At 40.6% G+C, this 20,359-nt stretch overlaps 1 protein-coding gene across 6 annotated transcripts in view; it reads left to right on the forward strand.

Moving 5' to 3' along the window:
• tenm1 (teneurin transmembrane protein 1) overlaps positions 1 to 20,359 on the forward strand; it is an 802,783-nt gene that overhangs the window by 621,459 nt on the left and 160,965 nt on the right. For all 6 annotated transcript variants that reach the window (XM_072271295.1, XM_072271297.1, XM_072271298.1 and 3 more), the window contains 2 exons: positions 6,860 to 6,979; positions 13,562 to 13,823. In XM_072271295.1, coding sequence (XP_072127396.1) covers positions 6,860 to 6,979; positions 13,562 to 13,823 — 382 coding nt within the window. The remainder of the gene's footprint in view (positions 1 to 6,859; positions 6,980 to 13,561; positions 13,824 to 20,359) is intronic.

Genomic DNA, 20,359 nt, shown 5'->3' on the forward strand with positions numbered 1-20,359 from the left:
CCCTCTTGGAATCCTACACCAACTTGGTTTTCCCAATCTACCAGCATATTGAAATCCCTCATGACTATAGTAACTTTGCCCTTTTTGCATACATTTTCCATCTCCCAATGTAATTTGTAGACCACATCCTTGCCGCTGTTTGGGGGTCTGTATATAACTCCCATCAGGGTCTTTTTAACACTAGCAGTTCCTTGGCTCTATCCATAATGATTCAATACCTTCCAATCATATGTCAGCTCTTTCTAATGATTTAATTTAATTTTTTACCAACAAAGCCACACCACCCCATCTGCCTTCCTGCCTGTCCTTGTGATACAATATGCGTCCTTAGGCAATAAGCTCCCAGCTATAATCTTCTTTCAGCCATGATTAAGTGATGCCTACAACATCATATCTGCCAATCTGTAACTGTGCTACAAGTTCATCAACCTTATTCTGTATTCTGCACGCATTCGAATATAACACCTTTAGTCCTATATTTACCTTTCTCGATTTTGTCCAGATTTTACATTGGACCTCATCCTGTTGACTGCAATTTTGCCCTCCTTGCTAGGAGTCTCACTATACCTTGCCTCTGTTCTGTTTGTAAACCAACTACATCATCTTCCACACTTTCACTCCAGTTCCCATCCCCTGCTAAATTAGTTCAAACCCATCCGAACAACTCTAGTTGGCCTGCCCACAAGGATATTGGAGCCCCCTGTGGTTCAGGTGTGACCCGTCCCTTTTGAACAGGTCATACCTTCCCCAGAAGATACTCCAACTATCGATAAATCTGAACCCCTGCCCCCTGCACGATTCTTCAGCCATGTATTCATCTGCCAAATCATCCTATTCTTACCCACATTGGCATGTTGCACAGGCAGCAATCCAGAGATAACTACCTGTTTTTCAGCTTTCTACCTCGTTCCCTAAAATCTCTCTTCAGGACTTCCTCACCTTGTCTACCTATGTTGTTGGTGCCATTATGTACCAAGATTTCTGGCTGTTCACCCTCGCTCTTGAGTGTGCCATGAACACGATCTGAGATGTCCCTGATCTTGGCACCAAGGAGGCAACATACCATCCGGGTGTCTCTATCATGCCCACATTACCTCATCTCTGTTCCTCCAACTAAGTCCTCTTCACCTCTCTGCTCTTCTGAGCCACAACACTTGGCTCGGTGCCAGGGGCCTGGTCACTGTTGCTCCCCCCAGAGGGTCGTCCCCCTTAATATTATCTAAAGTTATATACTTATTATTGAAGGGAATGTCCACAGGTGTTCTCTGCATGGGCTGTGCATTTCCCCTCTTTCTCCTGATGGTCACACAGTTACCTGTCTCCTGCAACCTAAGGGTGACTACCTCCCTATAGATCCTGTATATCCTCTCCTCATTCTACCGTATGAGTCAAAGGTCACTGAACTGCAGCTCCAGTTCCTTAATACATTCTCTGAGGAGCTGCAGCCCAGTGCACTTGGTGCAGGTATATTTATCTAGGAGACTGGAGGTTGCCCAGACTTCTCACATCCTACACACAGTACGGAACACTGCCCCTGGAGCCATTCCAACTAATCTACAGGTGAGGAAGGAATAAATAAGAACAGAGAGAGAGTAACTTACAAGACAATCTTTCTCACTCAAGCTTGATCTTGCCTAAGCCTTATGAGCCAAAGCCATTCTAAAGACTGGCACGCTCGATAGAATGGCTGCTCCACTTGCACTGAATTATACCTATTGGCCCTTTCTTATGAATCCCTCTTGCCGATTGCTTGCTCCTCAGATCAGAAAAGCTCCCACAAAACTCTGCCTTCAAAATCTTGTTCACTGCCCTAGTGCTTTTCAAGTACTCCTGATGTAGATTGTCCAACTCAGAGAAAAGTGGTTTGAAACTCTGCTTTTCAAATCTTGAACACGGACCTGACTGCTCTATTTACTCACTGCCACTTGCTGATTAGTCACTCCACAAATCAGAAAAACTGCCGCAAAATTCTGACTTCAAAATCTTGATCGCTGCCCCAATTAAAAAGTAGCTCTTTCTTCGCACCCTTGATGTGGATTGTCCAACTTATGGTGCATGTTATTCTCATTCAGAAACAGAATTAAGATATCTGTCACTTACTTCACATGAAACCTTTGAAAACAGTTGAAGAAGAGAAATCTCCACCTTTTATATAGATTGCTTTGACCCCAGTTGGTATATTAATCTAATTACAACATGATCATGGAATTCAAAACATTAAAATAAATAAAGATGTCTGTAGGTAGACTATTCAGAGAAAAAGTCTGAGATATCCAAACTTTATTTTTATAATTTCTTCACAATGACATTGGGTATGGCATCATGAGTATGAAATCATATTAGCTTTCCAGTGCAAGTAATTTCATGTCGAATTATCTGTATGGATGTAAAAAAAAATTTGTATTCACTTGGACTATGGAAAACCTCAGGGCATTCCAAAGTTCTTCAGACTCCTTTCTCTAATATAATATAGTGTAAAGTGCTACCCCAATTTGCGGTTAGAAAAGACCATGAACAACAATTAATTACAATTCTACAAGATCCATATTTCACATTTTAAATTGTGAGAAAGATATGAGCAGGACACAAACAGAACACCTCTGCTTTATTTTCTGTAAAATGTTTTTAGTACTGTTGCATCTATATAGAGCCTGATTTTAACATCACCACCGACATTACAGCACTCAGGAATTGCACTAACTTAAGCTGAGATCTTGAATCTCTGGGCTTGAATTAGAGACCTGGGTTTTACTAACTATTGGAAATAGATTTGCTTTATTATTGTAACATGAAATGAGTACAGTGAAAAACATTTGTTTTCATGCCATCCAGACAGATCATTCCATACACGGGTACATCTGGGTCGTAAAAAGGAAAGCAAAATTCAGAATATAGACAATAAACAATAGGTGCAGGTGTAGGCCATTCGGCCCTTCGAGCCAGCACCACCATTCACTGTGATCATGGCTGATCATCCACAATCAGTATCCAGTTCCTACCTTATCCCCATAACCTTTGATTCCGCTATCTTTAAGAGCTCTATCCATCTCTTTCTTGAAAGCATCCAGAGACTTGGCCTCCACAGCTTTCTGGGGCAGAGCATTCCATACATCCACCACTCTCTGGGTGAAAAAATTTTTCCTCAACTCCATTCTAAATGGACTACCCCTTATTCTTAAACTGTGGCCTCTGGTTCTGGACTCACCCATCGTCGGGAACATGCTTCCTGCCTCCAGTGTGTCCAATTCCTTAATAATTTTATATGTTTCAATAAGACCCCCTCTCAGCCTTCTAAATTCCAGAGTATACAAGCCCAGTCACTCCAATCTTTCAACATATGACAGTCCCGCCATCCCGGGAATTAACCCTGTGAATCTACGCTGCACTCCCTCAATAGCAAGAATGTCCTTCCTCAAATTTGGAGACCAAAATTGCACACAGTACTCCAGGTGTGGTCTCACCAGGGCCCTGTACAGCTGCAGAAGGACCTCTTTGCTCTTATACTCAATTCCTCTTGTTATGAAGGCCAGCAAGCCATTAGCTTTCTTCACAGCCTGCTGTACTTGCATGCTTGCTTTCAGTGACTGATGTACAAGAACACCTAGATCTCGTTGTACTTCCCCTTTTCCTAACTTGACTCCATTTAGATAATAATCTGCCTTCCCGTTCTTACCACCAAAGTGGATAACATCACATTTATCCACATTAAACTGCACCTGCCATGCATCTGCCCACTCACCCAGCCTGTCCAAGTCACCCTGCATTCTCATAACATCCTCCTCACATTTCACACTGCCACCCAGCTTTGTGTCATCGGCAAATTTGCTGATGTTACTTTTAATTCCCTCATCTAAATCATTAATGTATATTGTAAACAGCTGTGGTCCCAGCACTGAACCCTGCGGTATCCCACTGGTCACTGCCTGCCATTCTGAAAGGGACCCATTAATCACTACTCTTTGTCTTCTGTCAGCCAGCTAGTTTTCAATCCATGTTCGTACTCTGCCCCCAATACCATGTGCCCTAATTTCGCCCACTAATCTCCTATGTGGGGCTTTATCAAAGACCTTCTGAAAGTCCAGGTACACTACATCCACTGGCTCTCCCTTGTCCATTTTCATAGTTACATCCTCAAAAAATTCCAGAAGATTAGTCAAGCACGATTTCCCCTTCGTAAATCCATACTGACTCAGACCGATCCTGTTGCTGCTATCCAGATGTGTCGTAATATAATGTTGCAGTTTACAGTAAAAGTATAGTGCACATAGAAAAATTAAATGCAATGGTCATGCTGACGTAGATTAAGAAATCAAGAGCTTTAAGTGTATGAGAGGTCCATTCAGAGCCTGATAACAGTGGTACATGAGCCTGGTGGTACATACTCTCAAGCTTCTTTGTCTTCTGCACAATGGGAAGGGGGAGAAAGAGAATTACGAGGATGGGAGCAGTCCTTCATTTTTACCAGAGAATTACCAGAGTGGGAGGATGTTTAACAAGATAAGAACCTATGGTATTACAAGAAAGGTACTAACATGGATAGAGCATTAGCTGATTGGCAGGAAGTAAAAAGTAGGAATAAAGGGAGCCTTTTCTGATTGGCTGCTAGTGACTAGTGATGTTCCGCAGGGGTCAGGGCTGGGACAGCTTCTTTGTACGGTGTATGTACATGATTTGGATGATGGAATTGATGACTTTGTGGCCATGTTTGCGGATGATACAAAGAGGCAATGGTGAGGCCTCACTTGGAGTACTGTGAGCTGCCTTGGGCTCCTTATTTAAGAAAGCCCTGCAGAGGGTGGTTAGGGGAGCAGAGAATGTTATTGGGATCTCCCTACCTTCTGGTGGTCTCCCTACCTTCTGTCCAAGACCTCTTTCAGAGTCGATGCCTCCAGAAGACACAGTACATCGTTAAAGACCCCTCACACCCTCTCCATGTTCTTCTGCCATCAGGCAAACGTTACAGGAGCATTAAAACTAAAACCACAAGGCTACTAAACAGCTTCCTCCCACAGGCAGTCAGACTGCTAAATAGCTGCTCTACCTGACTTTGCTTTGGACACTTTTAACTTGCACTGGAGAATTATAACTTGATCTTAACTGACATGTGGCTGTTGTGTTTTACTATTTATTGTTATGTTTATTATTTAGTGTTGCGTTTCTAATGTTATAGTTGCACTGCTCCTGGGAAACGCTGTCTCATTCTGCCCTGCAGAGCTGATGTACGGTTAGAATGACAATAAGGTTTTCTGAATCTTCAATATTGAATATTGAAAGTAGGTGCTGACATTGGAGAGGGTTCAGAGAAGCTTGAGAGGCAATTGATGGCTCTGGGCCTTTACTCACTAGAACTTATAAGAATGAGAGGGGGTCTCATTGAAACCCATCGAATGTTGAAAGGCCTCGACAGAGTGAACATGGAGAGGACATTTCCTATATGTTGGAAGAGTCTAGGACCAGAGGACACAGCCTCCGAATAGAGGGCATCCATGCAGAACAGAAATGAAGAGGAATTTTTTTAGCCAGAGTGTGGTGAACTTGTGGAATTCATTGCAAAAGGTAGCTGTGGAGGCCAGGTCATTGGGTGTAATTAAAGCAGAGGTTGATAGGTTTTTGATTAGTCAGGACATGAAAGGTTGTGAGGAGAAGACAGGAAAATGGGGTTGAGAGGGAAATTAATCAGGCATGATGAAATGGCAGAGGAGACTCGATGGGCCAAATAGCCTAATTCTGCTTCAATGTCTTATGGTCTTTTTATGTTTGCTGCTTTCCTTAGGAGGCAGGAAATGTAGACTGAGTCAATGAATTAGAAAATATTAAATTGTGAATATAGAAAACATATCCACATGGCTGATTAAATTTGTAAGAAGAGATAGCCATTTAGAACAGAGTGTTGCTTCTGTTATTTTCTCAAAAACTTTCAACTCTGCTAACTTATAAATAGTTCAGTCTTCATTTGTTGAAAGTTGCTAATAACTGTAAATTACTGTAGCTATTCACCTCTGTTTCTTTTGAGCTGAATGAAAGGAAATATCACTCCTGTGCAATAGCAAATACTCTTCCTCAGTTTAAATCTGAAGCTAAAGAGCATTTTGGAGGCAGCTTCAAGTTAACAGTTTACAAGAATCTCACTATCCTGAGCCAGGGATCACTTATTGTTAACCAACATGCATGACTGAGAAGATGATCTATTTTTCAACACAAACTTCCTTGATGAATACATCTACGGATATAACAGGGAAGAATAAATTTGATGTGAGGTAGTGAGAGGTGGGTACAGAGTGGAAGGTGTGAGTTGGGTGAATGATATTCAACCAGAATTTGTCTAACTAAATATCATACTTAGAGAATATTTCAGACTTAAGATAGTGGATGTACTTGAATTTCCAGTAACCCAGGAAATAATTATTTTATTTAATGTTTGATTGCCACAAATTCCTATTGATGTGAGGATAGCACAAAAATCCTAGTGCAAATTTACTTTTGTACATCTGCATGAAGTTCCTGCATGGGCTAATTCCTCCTTAACAACAAGAAGCTCCCTATAATATAAGTAAGTATAAATAGTAAGTATAAGTAAGTATAAATATACTTAGTCAAGTTAGTCTAATCCTGTGTAGTCCAGTTGAGATATATCTATGTATTATGCAGGCACGCATCTGATTAGATATAACATCAAAATAAGCCATTCTCAGGTTCACCCATCATAGAGAAACCTTCATCTTTGTTTAAGTATACATTGGGTTTATATGACTGACAGGAACCAATGTCAATTTTCTTAACTTAGGAATATGGAATAAAATTAATTGGAATTGCTTAATCCTATTTTCAATATGTTTATCTGCATGTTGTCTCCTTTCAGCAGTGTCTGTGTTGTTCGAGGGCAGGTGGCAGCAGTGGATGAAACCCCACTGGTTGGTGTAAACATCAGCTTTCTGAACCATGACAATTATGGGTACACCATCAGCCGTCAGGATGGCAGGTACAGAAAAATGTTTTTCATTTTCCCCACTGTATTCCTATTCTAAAGATGCATTTTGAGTTAAATTTACATAGTAAATATACACATAGCGAGAAGAATTCTCACCAAGGGGAGCCAAAACTAGGGCTGAGACAGGAGGCATGTAATGAGAAAACTTGACTGAATAATAGCAATAAAACTAAACATATATTGTGCAATTAGAGATCTCCTACCAAATAAAAATATTGATTTTTTTTGTTCTGTACGCTTTATAATAAGATGCTTCGAAAAGGATAATGATAGAGGTGAAAGTCTTCTGTGAATAATTATAAGTTAATTATATTATTTCTTTTTTTTTTGTTAAAATTTTTCAATATGTATAAAAACCTTTGAATTTCACCTTAGGTAACTCATCTAATTTAGTTAATAAAAATAATCTGCAACTAATGAAAATACACTTTAAATATCTTTTATCTAAATTCACAGGCTATGACATTTGGTAATGGATTAATATCTGAAGTAACAGCTATTTTGCCTATTTGCTTTGAGAAACAAAATACAGTTGATTCTGTTTAAATGGGACCCATCAGGACCAGGGCATTTTGGCCTGATTAAGCAGCTGCCCCAATTAGCCAAAGTTTCATGGAAATAGTTAAAAAGTATAAAAAAGACAAACTACTGTTTAACTGAGCAACAAATTATATATTTAAATGAAACACAGAACAAATTAGATCACTTTTAATACCTCTACACTACTATAAAATTGTGCATTGGTTCCTAATAGTTATTGTCAGAAGAATTTATCTACTGTATTCTTTTGATTGACTGTAAATGAACACAATTGGTGCAGACACCTAGTACAGATAAAGAACTATCTTCAGACAAAGCTTTAGAGGATTGCATCTTCATTCTAATTGTAACATTCAAGATGATTGTCGATACCTTCATAATTCCAAGCCTGTTAAAGTAGAGAAATGGTTTCATTTTCACTCCCGACCATTTCTAGCATCTCCAAGCTTGAGAGATAGTCAAGTCTCTCAAAAGCAGAGGTGGAGGTGTATGCCTCATGATCAACTCCTCTTGGTGCTCAAATGTATCAGCGTTGTCCCAATTCTGCTTGCCAGACCTGAAATATCTCACAATTAAGTGCTGTTCATTTTACCTACCACAGGAGATGTCGGCAATCATTTTGGTAGCGGTGTACATTCCACCTAAGGCCAATGTCAGGCAGGCTCTAAATGATCTGACCAATTGGGATTAACATGCATGAAACAGCGCACCCTGACACCTTCACAATCATCATGGGGGATTTTAACCAGGTCAGCTTGAAAAAGTCACTAAATAATTACCATTAACAAATCACTGTAGTATCAGAGGAAACAATACACTGGACCACTGTTACACCACAATCAAGAATGCCTACCATACTATTCCATACCCACACTTCAGGAAGTCTGAGTAGCTGGCTGTACTTCTACTCCCTGAGTACAGGTAGAGACTGAAGACTGCAGCACCAGTAGTGAGGACCAAGAAGGTATGGACCAGGGAAGCAAAAGAATGCTTACAAGACTACTTTGAATTGGTGGACTGGATGTATTCAGGAATTCATCTTCAAATTTGGATGAGTATGCTGCAGTTGTTACCAACTTCATTAAAACCTGTGTGGTTGAGTATGCACCTACACAAACTTGCTGTACATTCTCAGAACAAAAGTTGTGGATGAACCAGGAGGGTTGTCATCTGCTGAGAACTAGATCACTGGCATTTAAACCTGGTGATCCACGTCTGTACAAGAAAACCGGTATGACTTGCGGAAGGCTATTTCAAGATGGATGAAACAATTCTGAGGAGGGTTGGAGGTGACATCGGATGCGTGTCAACTCTGGCAGGGTTTGCAGGACATGATTTCCTTCAAAGCAAAACTCAATAGCAGCAATGCTTCACTATCAGATGAGCTCAATGTCTTCTATGCCCGCATGGAAAGAAGAATACACAGTAATTACAGTCGTAAAGATCCCTGCTGCATCCGGTGACCCTGTGATTTCTGTCTCAGGGGCCGATGTCCGGCTGTCTTTCAGGAGGATGAACCCCCGCAAGGAGGCAGGAGTGTGATGGAGTACCTGGTAAGGCTCTGAGAACTTGTGCCAACCAACTGACAGGAGTATTCAAGGACATTTTCAACCTCTCACTGCTATGGTCGAATGTTCCCACTTTCTTCAAAAATGCAACAATTAGACCAACAACTAAGAAGAATAGTGTGAGCTCCCTTAATAACTATCACCCAGTAGCACTCACATCTACAGTGGTGAAATGCTTTGAGAAGTTGGTCGTGACTAGATTGAGCTCCTCCCTTAGCAAGGACCTGGACCTACTGCAATTTGCCTATCGCCACAATAAGTCTATGGCAGAAGCAATCTCAATGGCTCTTCACCCTGCCTAAGATCACCTGGACAATACAAACACCTATGTCAGGATGCTGTCCATTGACTATAGCTCAGCATTTAACACCATCATTCCCACAGTCCTGATCAATAAGCTGCAGAACCTGGGCATCTGTACCTCCCACTGCAATTGGTTCCTTGACTTCCTAACCAGAAGCCCACAATCAGTGCAGATTGGTGATAATAAAACCATAAGACGTAGGAGCAGAATGAGGCCATTTGGTCCATCGTGTCTGCTCCGCCATTCAATCATGGATGATCCTTTTTTTTATCTTTTCCTCAACCCCTGTTCGCGGCCTTCTACCTGTAACCTTTAATGTCATGTCCAATCAAGAACCTATCAATCGCTGACTTAAGTACTCCCAAAGGCCTGGCCTTTGGACTCCCAAGTCTCTCTGCATCTCAGATTCCTGGATTTTCTCCCCGTTTAGAAAATAGTCCGCACGTTTATTTCTACTACCAAAGTGCATGACCATACATTTTCTAATGTTGTATTTCATTTGCCACTTTCTTTCCCACCCTCCTAATCTGGCTAAGTCCTTCTGCATCCTACCTGTTTCCTCAACACTACCTGCCCCTCTACTAATCTTCGTATGATCTGCAAACTTGGCAACAAAGCCATCTATTCCATTATCTAAATCATTTATAAACAGCATAAAAAGAAGAGGCCCCAATACTGACCCCTGTAGAACACCACTAGTCATTCCTCCTTGATGACAATCAACACTGGTGCTTAGCCCACTGATGTATTCTCTATACCCATGATTGTATGGCTAGGCATAGCTTAAATACCATCTATAAATTTGCTTATGATACAACCATTGTTGGTAGAATCTCAGGTGGTGACAAGAGGGCGTACAGGAGTGAGATATGCCAACTAGTGGATTAGTGTCGCAGCAACAACCTGGCACTCAACATCAGTAAGACGAAAGAGCTGATTATGGACTTTAGGAAGGGTAAGACGAGGGAACACAAACCAATCCTCATAGAAGGATCAGAAGTGGAGAGCGACCAATTTAGAGTTCCTGAATGTCAAGACCTCTGAGGATCTAACCTGGTCCCATCATATCGATGCAGCTATAAAGAAGGCAAGACTGCAGCTATATTTCATTTGGAGCTCGAAGAGATTTGGTTTGTCATCTGCGTGTTTTAGATATCATGTGGAGAGCATTCTGTCAGACTGCATCACTGTCTAGTATGGAAGGTGCTACTGCACAGGACCGAAAGAAGCTACAGAAAGTTGTAAGATTAGTCAGCTCCATCTTGTGCACTAGCCTCCAAAGTATCCAGGACATCTTCAAGGAGCGGTATCTCAGAAAGGTGACGTCTATTATTAGGAACCCTCATCACCCAGGACACGTCTTCTTCTCATTGTTACTGTCAGGAAGGAGGTACACACTCAGTGAATCAGGAGCAGCTTCTTCCCCTCTGCCATACGATTCCTAAATGGACACTGAACCCATGAACATTATTTCACTTTATTAAATAAGTATTTCTGTTTTTGCACTAATTTTAATCTATTTAATATACATATATATATATATATATATATATATACTTACTGTAATTGCTTTACTTATTTTTTTTCTCTTTGTATTATTATTTATTGCATTGTACTCCTGCTGCTAAGTTAACAAATTTCATGACACATGCTGGTGATAATAAACCTGATTCTGATTCTGAAATGCTTGAAACTGCGGTTAGCAAAACAATTCTGATTTGTCTTACTGATTATTTCTCACCAACCATGAGTGACAAAAATCACTGCTTTTTGGACATAAACACATGTTAACTGATTACTCTAAGCACAGCATTGTGTCTAAAGGCCACACAAGTGCACGCGCCATATTCTAGTTGGAAACTGTTCGGCAACAGTCTCCTTCCAACTAAGCAGCATATTGTTCCAGGTAAATGAAAGGAATCCTGGCTATTTTCTTGATTTTGTTTTTGTTCTTTAAGAGCTCCTCCTGATTAACCAATGGCCCAGTTATCTGGAATCCATTGTATTGAGCCAGAACTTCCACTGAAAAGCTGTCATCAGAGCAGTTGGCTCTTACACAACATATCTGGGTGGAATCTCCCAGATAAACAGTAAATAAAGTACTACTTATTACTATTATTACCATTATTATTATTATTAACAATAATAATATTCTCAGGATATCTGAGATAAAGTTGATATACAGCTGAAATGCAGCCTTCCACACCAATGTCACCTTCAGGAAACCTGCACAACAGGTGGTTCCTTATTAGTCTATCAATATAGAACAGGCATTTTGCTTTAGGTTTTATTCTTAGCTCAATGGCAAAAATATTAAAATCTTCACTGGATGCACTCCATGATAGGTGTAAAACAGATGATTAAGAGAATCCAAACAGAAAGCCTGCATTCATTTACACTGCCTTAACTGTTCTTTGCATTTCTGCTTTTAGTTTCTAACCTCAGTTAAGCTGTTTGTGAGAAGTATCCCTCTGTTGAGTGAGATAAACCCATCATGCTGTTTAGCTTTGCTCTTAATGACCCAGAAGAATTTTAATCTAACAAAATTTATACCTAATTAAAATGAATTTAGCTGACAAATTTACACTATATAAAACTACAATAATTAACCCTCAGTTGTCATTTACCTATTGCTGTTATAATGGTTCTTTCTGACAGAATGACTACCTTGAAAGGTTAACAGAATCTAGAATACAATATATTTTATTTTATGATCCATTGAATAAAATTGGTTAAGCAGCTTCTGTACTGGTAGGTGATCTTCAAGATGGTGCCTGCAACCAATGCGACCAATAGTAACATCCTGCAGACAGTTCACAAAACTCCTCCTTCTTCTTCTACTTCTTTTAAGTATGCTTCTACTGCTAAACTGTATGCAATTGGAGGCTGCAATTTACATTTTGATTACGTGTTTTTGGGCCAACTGAGCAATCTCGTGCTTTTGATGTCTCTGGGTGAATTCGGCGAGGTTGAGAGCAAGGAGTGCACCTAAAGGCAGAGTGCAATCCCACGAATGGCTCCATTACTTCTCACCAATTAAAGCATTGAGCAAGATTGAAATCAAAGAGGATGAGAGCAGAAAGCGAGTGGATGTTCAATGCCGTCTACCTGTGTTTGTGCGGTCTTCCTTTGCCAGAGGAAGGCTCACGAGTTTTGGGCGGCATGCTGCAAGATTAGATCAATGCAACTAGTGGCTGTGGACTTGCTTTTGGAAGAATCTACAGTTCCTGTTACATGCATTTCTGAATTCCGATTCACAACACGCTGGAGGAACTCAGCAGGTCGGGCAGCATCTGTGGAAACATTGAATGATTGTTTCCACGGGTGCTGCCCAATCTGCTGAGTTGCTCCAGTGTGTTGTGAGTGTTGCTGTTACCCCAGCATCTGCAGAGTATTTTGTGTTTCTGAATTCTGATTACTCTTTTTTATGCTAATTTGTGCAATTTGATTGAGGTGCTTCAGGATGGACTGGATCTGCAGCCTGCAGTGAATGTACATAAAGAGACTGAACTGAATTTAACTGAACTAAATTGAACAGTCCTTGACCATTTTGAGGACTCTACAGTTTGATGTTTAATATTCTGTGTGTCATTTGCTTTTTTTTTGCTCTTTGCATGATTTGTTCTTTTTTTTAAGCATTGGGTGTTTGATATTTTCTTCGAATGGGTTCCATGGTGTTTCTTTGTTTTGTGACTACCTGCTGGAAGATGAATCTCAGAGATGCATACTGTATACATACTTTCATAATAAATATACTTCGAATCTTTGATGTGTCACAATAAATTGAAAATCTGTTTTCTTATTACTACCAAATTTATATTTTCAAATTGCACAGGTTCCATACTGAAGGAAAGAAAAACTTCTTTCTCAATTTCTTTTAAAATACAAAGTATAAGACCAGATATTTCAGATATTCCTAAATTAATACTATAAGCTAAAAGGAATGTACAACTTTTGATATGGAGTAATACTCCACAGGGAGAACATCTTACAATCAAAGGCTAACTTCTAATATGTTCAAAGATGGTTTAGATGGTAATCGTTCTTCAAAATGTAATTTATGACAACCATGATACTCAGATTACATTTAGATCAAAGTCTGATCCAATTTCAACTTCTTAACGTTTACTTATTTGTAATTCTTTTTCTCTTTGATACCAGTTTTGATCTCGTAGCAATTGGAGGAATCTCTGTCACACTAGTCTTTGAGCGTGCTCCCTTCATCACTGAAAACCGCACTCTCTGGTTGCCATGGAACAAATTTGTTGTCATGGATAAAGTCATCATGAAAAGAGTAAAATCTAATCCTCCTCTCTGTGACCTCAGAAGCTTTTCAACTCTGAATCCAATTGTACTTCCTTCGCCCCTGACTATGTTTACAGGATCTTGTCCACAGAGAGGACCAGCCATCCCAGAAATACAAGTAGGAACAGCTATTTCATGTTTTGGTGTAAAAACATAGTTTTGCCTTTGCACTTATTGGGATATAAACCTTATTACAATATTAAAGTATTCATGAAATTAAAGTGATGAATGTTGATGCAAAGAGAAGAATTGTAAAGGATGCCTTTCAATACCAATATCAGCTAGTACTAATGGGACTAGATCCTTTATGAATGTTGCTCTTTTCTTCAAAGCATTCATTCACCTTCTGCTGGAAAATGTATTCAATTTTCTTACTGCAAGCAATATGGAATATAGAACCATGAAAATATGATTATGCTTATAACAAAGCCACGAAGACTTTTACCTTCTATATACTGTTGAACTTAGATTCATATTTGAGCTGGATCGGGCATGCAATGAGTCAGTACTTTATCATTATCAGTTTCTCATGTACAAGTTATGAATTCTAGTAGTAGAACCCACTCTGAAAGTAATATAACCAATATGAGAATATAGAACAGTGAAAAGAAATGATCCAGGAAGAGTTTAGTCTCAGAACCTAATCTCTATGGCTTCTGACAATAGAGCAGAAGTGTGATTATTTTCAGTGCTGATGTAAATAACAATCACCTGTTCATTTTTGCAAAGCACATTTGCACACTCATTAATGTCATCTTTTGAATGTGGAAATATTAATTTATGGGAGCTTCCATTTCACTCATGAATAAGCAGCTTCACTGCCAGGTCTGGCTGATTCATGGAGACTGGAAGTGTGGATTTGTTCCAGGGGAATGGAATTCATCCTGCTGATTGGGAGATAATCCTGAGCTCCAACTTCTAATGCTGTCATATTTATCCAAATAGCATAAAACTTGCCATTAGATTAGATTAGATTGTGAGGACACTCAGTTCTCATTTATTGTCATTTAGAAATGCATGCGTTAAGAAATGATACAATGCTCCCCTAGAGTGATATCACTAAAAAAACAGGACAAACCAAAGACTAACACTGACAAAATCACATAATTATAACATATAGTTACAGCAGTGCAAAGCATTACCATAATTTGATAAAGAGCAGACCATGGGCATGGTAAAAAAAAAGTCTCAAAGTTCCAATTGACTCCCGATAGTCCTAATAGCAGGCGGCAAAAGGGAGAAACTCTCCCTGCCATAAACCTCCAGGCGCTGACAACTGCCGATGCATTGGAAGCACCCGACCACAGCTGACTCTGAGTCCGTCCGAAAACTTCGAGCCTCTGACCAGCCCCTCCGATACAGCCTCCTGAGCACAATCCTCTGCCAAGCGTTTGACCTCGCCCCGGCCGCTGAGCAACAAGCAAAGCCGAGGACTTGGGGCCTTCTCCTCTGGAGTTTCTGGATCACACAGTAGCAGCAGCAGTGAAGCAGGCATTTCAGAAGTTTCTCCAGATGTTCCTCCGTACTCTCACATCTGTGTCCATCAATTCAGGATTGCGCACGGCACCCTACTTGACAGGTAACAGATATCATTCACTGGAGTGGCTGCAGCGCGTTGCCATCTTCTCCTCCTCCTCATTGTATTATACTGAGCAACCCTTACTGGTTAAGCTTCACCTAAAGCCTTGTGCATTGGGATGCCCAAAGACTTTGGCACTAAATGCCATTTAAACATTTTTGACTGATCACTGGTTTGCAGCCGTCAAAGTTAATTGACATCAAACCATATGGGATTTGCAGAGTTCACTATATTCAATGATTATTCTGAATATGTCAATTCCTTGATCACAAGCAATAATTTATTATTTCCAGCCCATAAGTATGCTCATTTCTCTTGCAAATCAACTGAAATTGTGCCCTTTACAGCTGATGAAGCAGAATTGCTTTCAGCAGACCAGTAAGGACTGATATACATCATTTTAAATAGATTATCTCCAAAACTGGAAGGGACAGAAGCAGGACATATTCAAGAACTGTAGCCCCACATTTTAGGAAGTAAGTATTAAAAAAGTAATTATTAGAACTGATTTGATGAGGAATTGGTCACATGTGCAGCCATTATTTCAGGGTGTAACTTTGAGTAACTTGATCTGAAATGGTCAATCAATTTGATGTATTTCTTGCATAAAGTGAAATGCATTAATACTGAGATTTAACTAATTTACCAACTGAAGACCAAATGCATAAATTGGCAGCTGTTGTGTGTTGCCCTTCTTTTCCAAAATTCATCGCCGTTAACTTCAGGGAAAAAGACTTCCAGAAGTTAAGTAGTGTCATTTACTAAAAGCAACCAAGGTGAAATATGTCCACCTGGGTACTTGCAAGAAGAACTTACAGAACTCATAAAGGCACATGCAGTATAAAGCTCACAGTACCCCACTGATGTGATTCAACAGCTGCATGAGCACACACTGTCATATTGGTGTAATATTTCAAACAACACCAAATTTATGGTCAGTCTGGGTAAATTCACCAGCTGATGCTAAATAGAGAAAGTATGGACATATGAATTAGGAGCAGGAGAAAGTCACTGAGCCCCTTAAGCCTGCTCCAACACCTCAAGTCAAGTCAGGTTTATCATCAATTAACTATATACATGTATATCATCAAACGAGATAACGTTTCTCCGAACCAGGGTGTAAAGCACTGTAGTATACATAATACACATCACATAATAGCTTATGAAAGTAAGGATGAAATCTACAGGTTGGATTACACATAAATAAACAAAGTAAAGTGCATAAATTAAATATTATAAGGTCCAGGACAGGTTAACTAGTGACACTTCAAATGTGATATTGCAGGGAGTTCAGAAGCCTTATAGTCTAGGGACAAAACTGTTTCCCATCCTGACCGTTCTTGTTTTTATGCATTAGAGTCTCCTGCCTCTTGGCAGGAAGTCAAAGAGGATGCTAAATGGATGGGTGGGATCCTTAATAATACTAAGGGCCCTATGTACATAGTGCCGCGATAAATGTCCCCGATGGATGGTAGGGAAACCCAAATGATCCTCTCAGCCATTCTCACAGCCCTTGGTGGAGACTTCCAGTGCAATGTTCGGGTGCTCCCATACCAGTTGGAGATGCAACTTGTCAAAATGCTCTCAATAGTGCTCTTATAAAATTCAGTTAAAATGGGGAGGGGGGAGCCTCACTTGCTCCAATCTCCTTCAGAAGTGGAGACAGAGCCATTTTGTTCAGGGAGGTGATATTAAGGGACCAAGTGAGGTCATCTATGAAGTAAACTCCCAGGAACTTAGTGCACTTAGCTCTCTCTACGGAGGAGCCATGTAATCACAGAGGTGCGTAATTCATCTGCACCTTCCTGAAGTCCACAATGATTTCCTTGGTGTTCTCCACATTCGGACTTAGGTTGTTCTTCTCACACTAGTCCACCAGCTGCTCCCCTTCCTCTCTGAACTCCAGTTGATCATTGCTGTTGATGCAGCCAACCACTCTTGTGTCACCCACAAACTTGATGACATGGTTTACGCTGAATCCTGCAACGCTTAACAAGATCATCATTAATTTCATTGTAACCTTAGGTTTGCATTCCTGTCCATCTTCCATAACCTCAACCATTGCTTATCAGGAATTTATTTCTTGCCAAGAATCCTTCTATCTATCTATCTAAATATTCAAAGGCTGCCCCTTGAGGAAAAGTGTTTCAAAGTTTCTCCTCTTCTCTGTCTTAAATAGGTGATCTCATGCTTTTGAACACTGACCTTTAGTTCCAGAATCTCTCACAAGGAGAAGCATCCTCTCCACATATACCCTGTCAAAATTACTTTGCGCCCATTTAGGACAGGCAATTCAAACCTCATACTCTTCTAAATGTCAATGGATACAAGCCATGCCTGTCCACTCCTTTCTTATTGGAAAATCTTTTCTTTTCCAATATTGGTTTAGTAAATTTCCCTGCTATTTCCAATGCATTGACCTCCATTCATAAATAAGGAGGTGAATCCTGTATTCATGCATCAGGTATGATGTTAGTTGAAACATAGCCTCCTTTTTGTTGTATTCAATTCCCTTCATAATAAACAATAACATTCTGTTCAGTTTCTCAATTTATTGTGCATTGGATTTTTGTGAATCATGCACGAGGGGATCCGATGGTGGTGTGGAGATAAGTCTCTACCAAAGGAGGTGTAAGGCTAGCCTGCAGGTCACCCTTGGGCAAGGTATAGCACCTGTTTAGCTCCCTCCCCACCACCCCCACCACCTGATCATTGGTCACATGAAGCCATAGGAGCAGATGGTGCATACCACAAGTCCTGGCTATGCGACCACCGACACCAGGCAGACAGTCTCTAAAGGTTATTGATAATGGCTGGGGTCACCAGTCTTGTAAAGACACTGCCCAGAAGAAGGCAATGGCAAACCATTTCTGTAGAAAAAATTTGCCAAGAACAATCATGGGAAGACCATGATCACCTACATCATACTCTGACATGGCATATAACAAATGAAAACCAGGAGACTCAGTTCATACAGCATACATCAAAGTTGCTGGTGAATGCAGCAGACCAGGCAGCATTTCTAGGAAGAGGTACAGTCGACGTTTCGGGCCGAGACCCTTCGTCAGGACTAACTGAAAGAAGAGCTAGTAAGAGATTTGAAAGTGGGAGGGGGAGATCCAGAAAGATAGGAGAAGACAGGAGGGGGAGGGATGGAGCCAAGAGCTGGACAGTTGATTGGCAAAAGGGATATGAGAGGATCATGGGACAGGAGGCCCAGGGAGAAAGAAAAGGGGGAGGGGGAAAAAACCCGAGGAAGGGCAAGGGGTATAGTGAGAGGGACAGAGGGAGAAAAAGGAGAGAGAGAAAAAGAAGAAGAATGTGTGTATATAAATAAGTAGCGGATGGAGTACGAGAGGGAGGTGGGGCATTAGCGGAAGTTTGAGAAGTCAATGTTCATGCCATCAGGTTGGAGGCTACCCAGACAGAATGTAAGGTGTTGTTTCTCCAACCTGAGTGTGGCTTCATCTTTACAGTAGAGGAGGCCGTGGATAGACATGTCAGAATGGGAATGGGACGTGGAATTAAAATGTGTGGCCACTGGGAGATCCTGCTTTCTCTGGCGGACAGAGCGTAGATGTTCAGCGAAACGATCTCCCAGTCTGCGTCGGGTCTCGCCAATATATAGAAGGCCACATCGGGAGCACCGGACGCAGTATATCACCCCAGCCGACTCACAGGTGAAGTGTCGCCTCACCTGGGGCCCTGAATGGTCCAGTTCATTCCAGTTCTGAGTTATGTAATCTCTCAATATTAGGTATTAAGCATTATTATTTGGTAACATGTCTACAATTTCTCACATCTTCTATTTGCCAGACACTTATTCAGTCAGTCAGTTATTTATGTCCCTTTTCAGTTTCTTTTCACTAATTTCACAACTTACTTTCCTATCTTTCTTTGTCAGCGGAAACTTCTGGTGCATCATTTGTTGCAACTGGTCAACCAGAAAACAACCCATTTATGCCTGATCTATGCTTCCTCTTTGCCAGTTCTACCAATGCCAATATGTCACCTCCCACACTTTATTCTCTGCAGTAACATTTCATGTGACTTGTCATCAAATGCCTTCTGGAAATCTCAGTGCTGTCCAGCTGCTGGTCCTCATTTGATCACTAAACATCTTAGTTCTTCAAAGAACACTAATAAAGTGGTCAAACAAGACTTCGCTTTCAATAATCCATGTGCCCTCATAATCTTGTGCTGGGTATCCCGTTATAACAACTTTATTAAAGCATCTAACTATTTACCTCTGACAGATACCTGTACTGGTTTCATCCTGGAATAATAAGAAAGGTACCATATAGAAGGAGGTAATTTAGCCATTTAGCCTAAATAAGACATAGGAGCAGAATTAGGCCTTTTGGCCCATCAAGTCTGCTCCGCAATTTCATCATGGTTGATCTATTTTCCCTCTCAACCCCATTTTCCTGTCTTCCCCCATAACATTTTGTGCCCTGAATAATCAAGAACCTATCAACCACTGCCATCAATGCACCCAGTGACCTGGCCTCCAAAGCTGCCTGTAGGAACGAATTCCACAGATTCACCGCCCTCTAGCGAAAGAAATTCCTCCTCATCTCTGTTCTAAATGGACATCCCACTATTTCAAGGCTGTGCCCACTGGTCCTAGACTTCCCCACCAGAGGAAACAACCTTCTCACAAATAGACATTAAGTAAATCTTAATTTCAGGATCTTAAAACAGAGCAGTGGAAGTTATAACTCCTCTCTGATACTTCTGTCAAATAACTTAAATCGATGCTCCCAAATTATATCTTCCTATTTGTGGGATCCTCGCCCCTCATAGATTTTTTGCACCTCTGTTCAACTTCCTTTTTAATCTTATTGTTACATAAAACAGCACCATCCCAAACAACCTCATCCCTCAACATTGATTTGCTGGCCCTCAAGTAAATCTGACACCACTCTCTCTCTCTCTCTCTCTCTCTCTATCTCTACTATGGAGAGAAATAAATAGTTGACGTTTCGGAGCGGCCTGAAATATCGACTGTTTAATCCCCTCCACAGGTGCTACCTGACCTGTTGAGTTCTTCCAACATTTTGCATGTCACTCCA

Source organism: Mobula birostris, chromosome 10 (genome assembly GCF_030028105.1).
Source record: "Mobula birostris isolate sMobBir1 chromosome 10, sMobBir1.hap1, whole genome shotgun sequence".
Classification (NCBI taxonomy): domain Eukaryota; kingdom Metazoa; phylum Chordata; class Chondrichthyes; order Myliobatiformes; family Myliobatidae; genus Mobula; species Mobula birostris.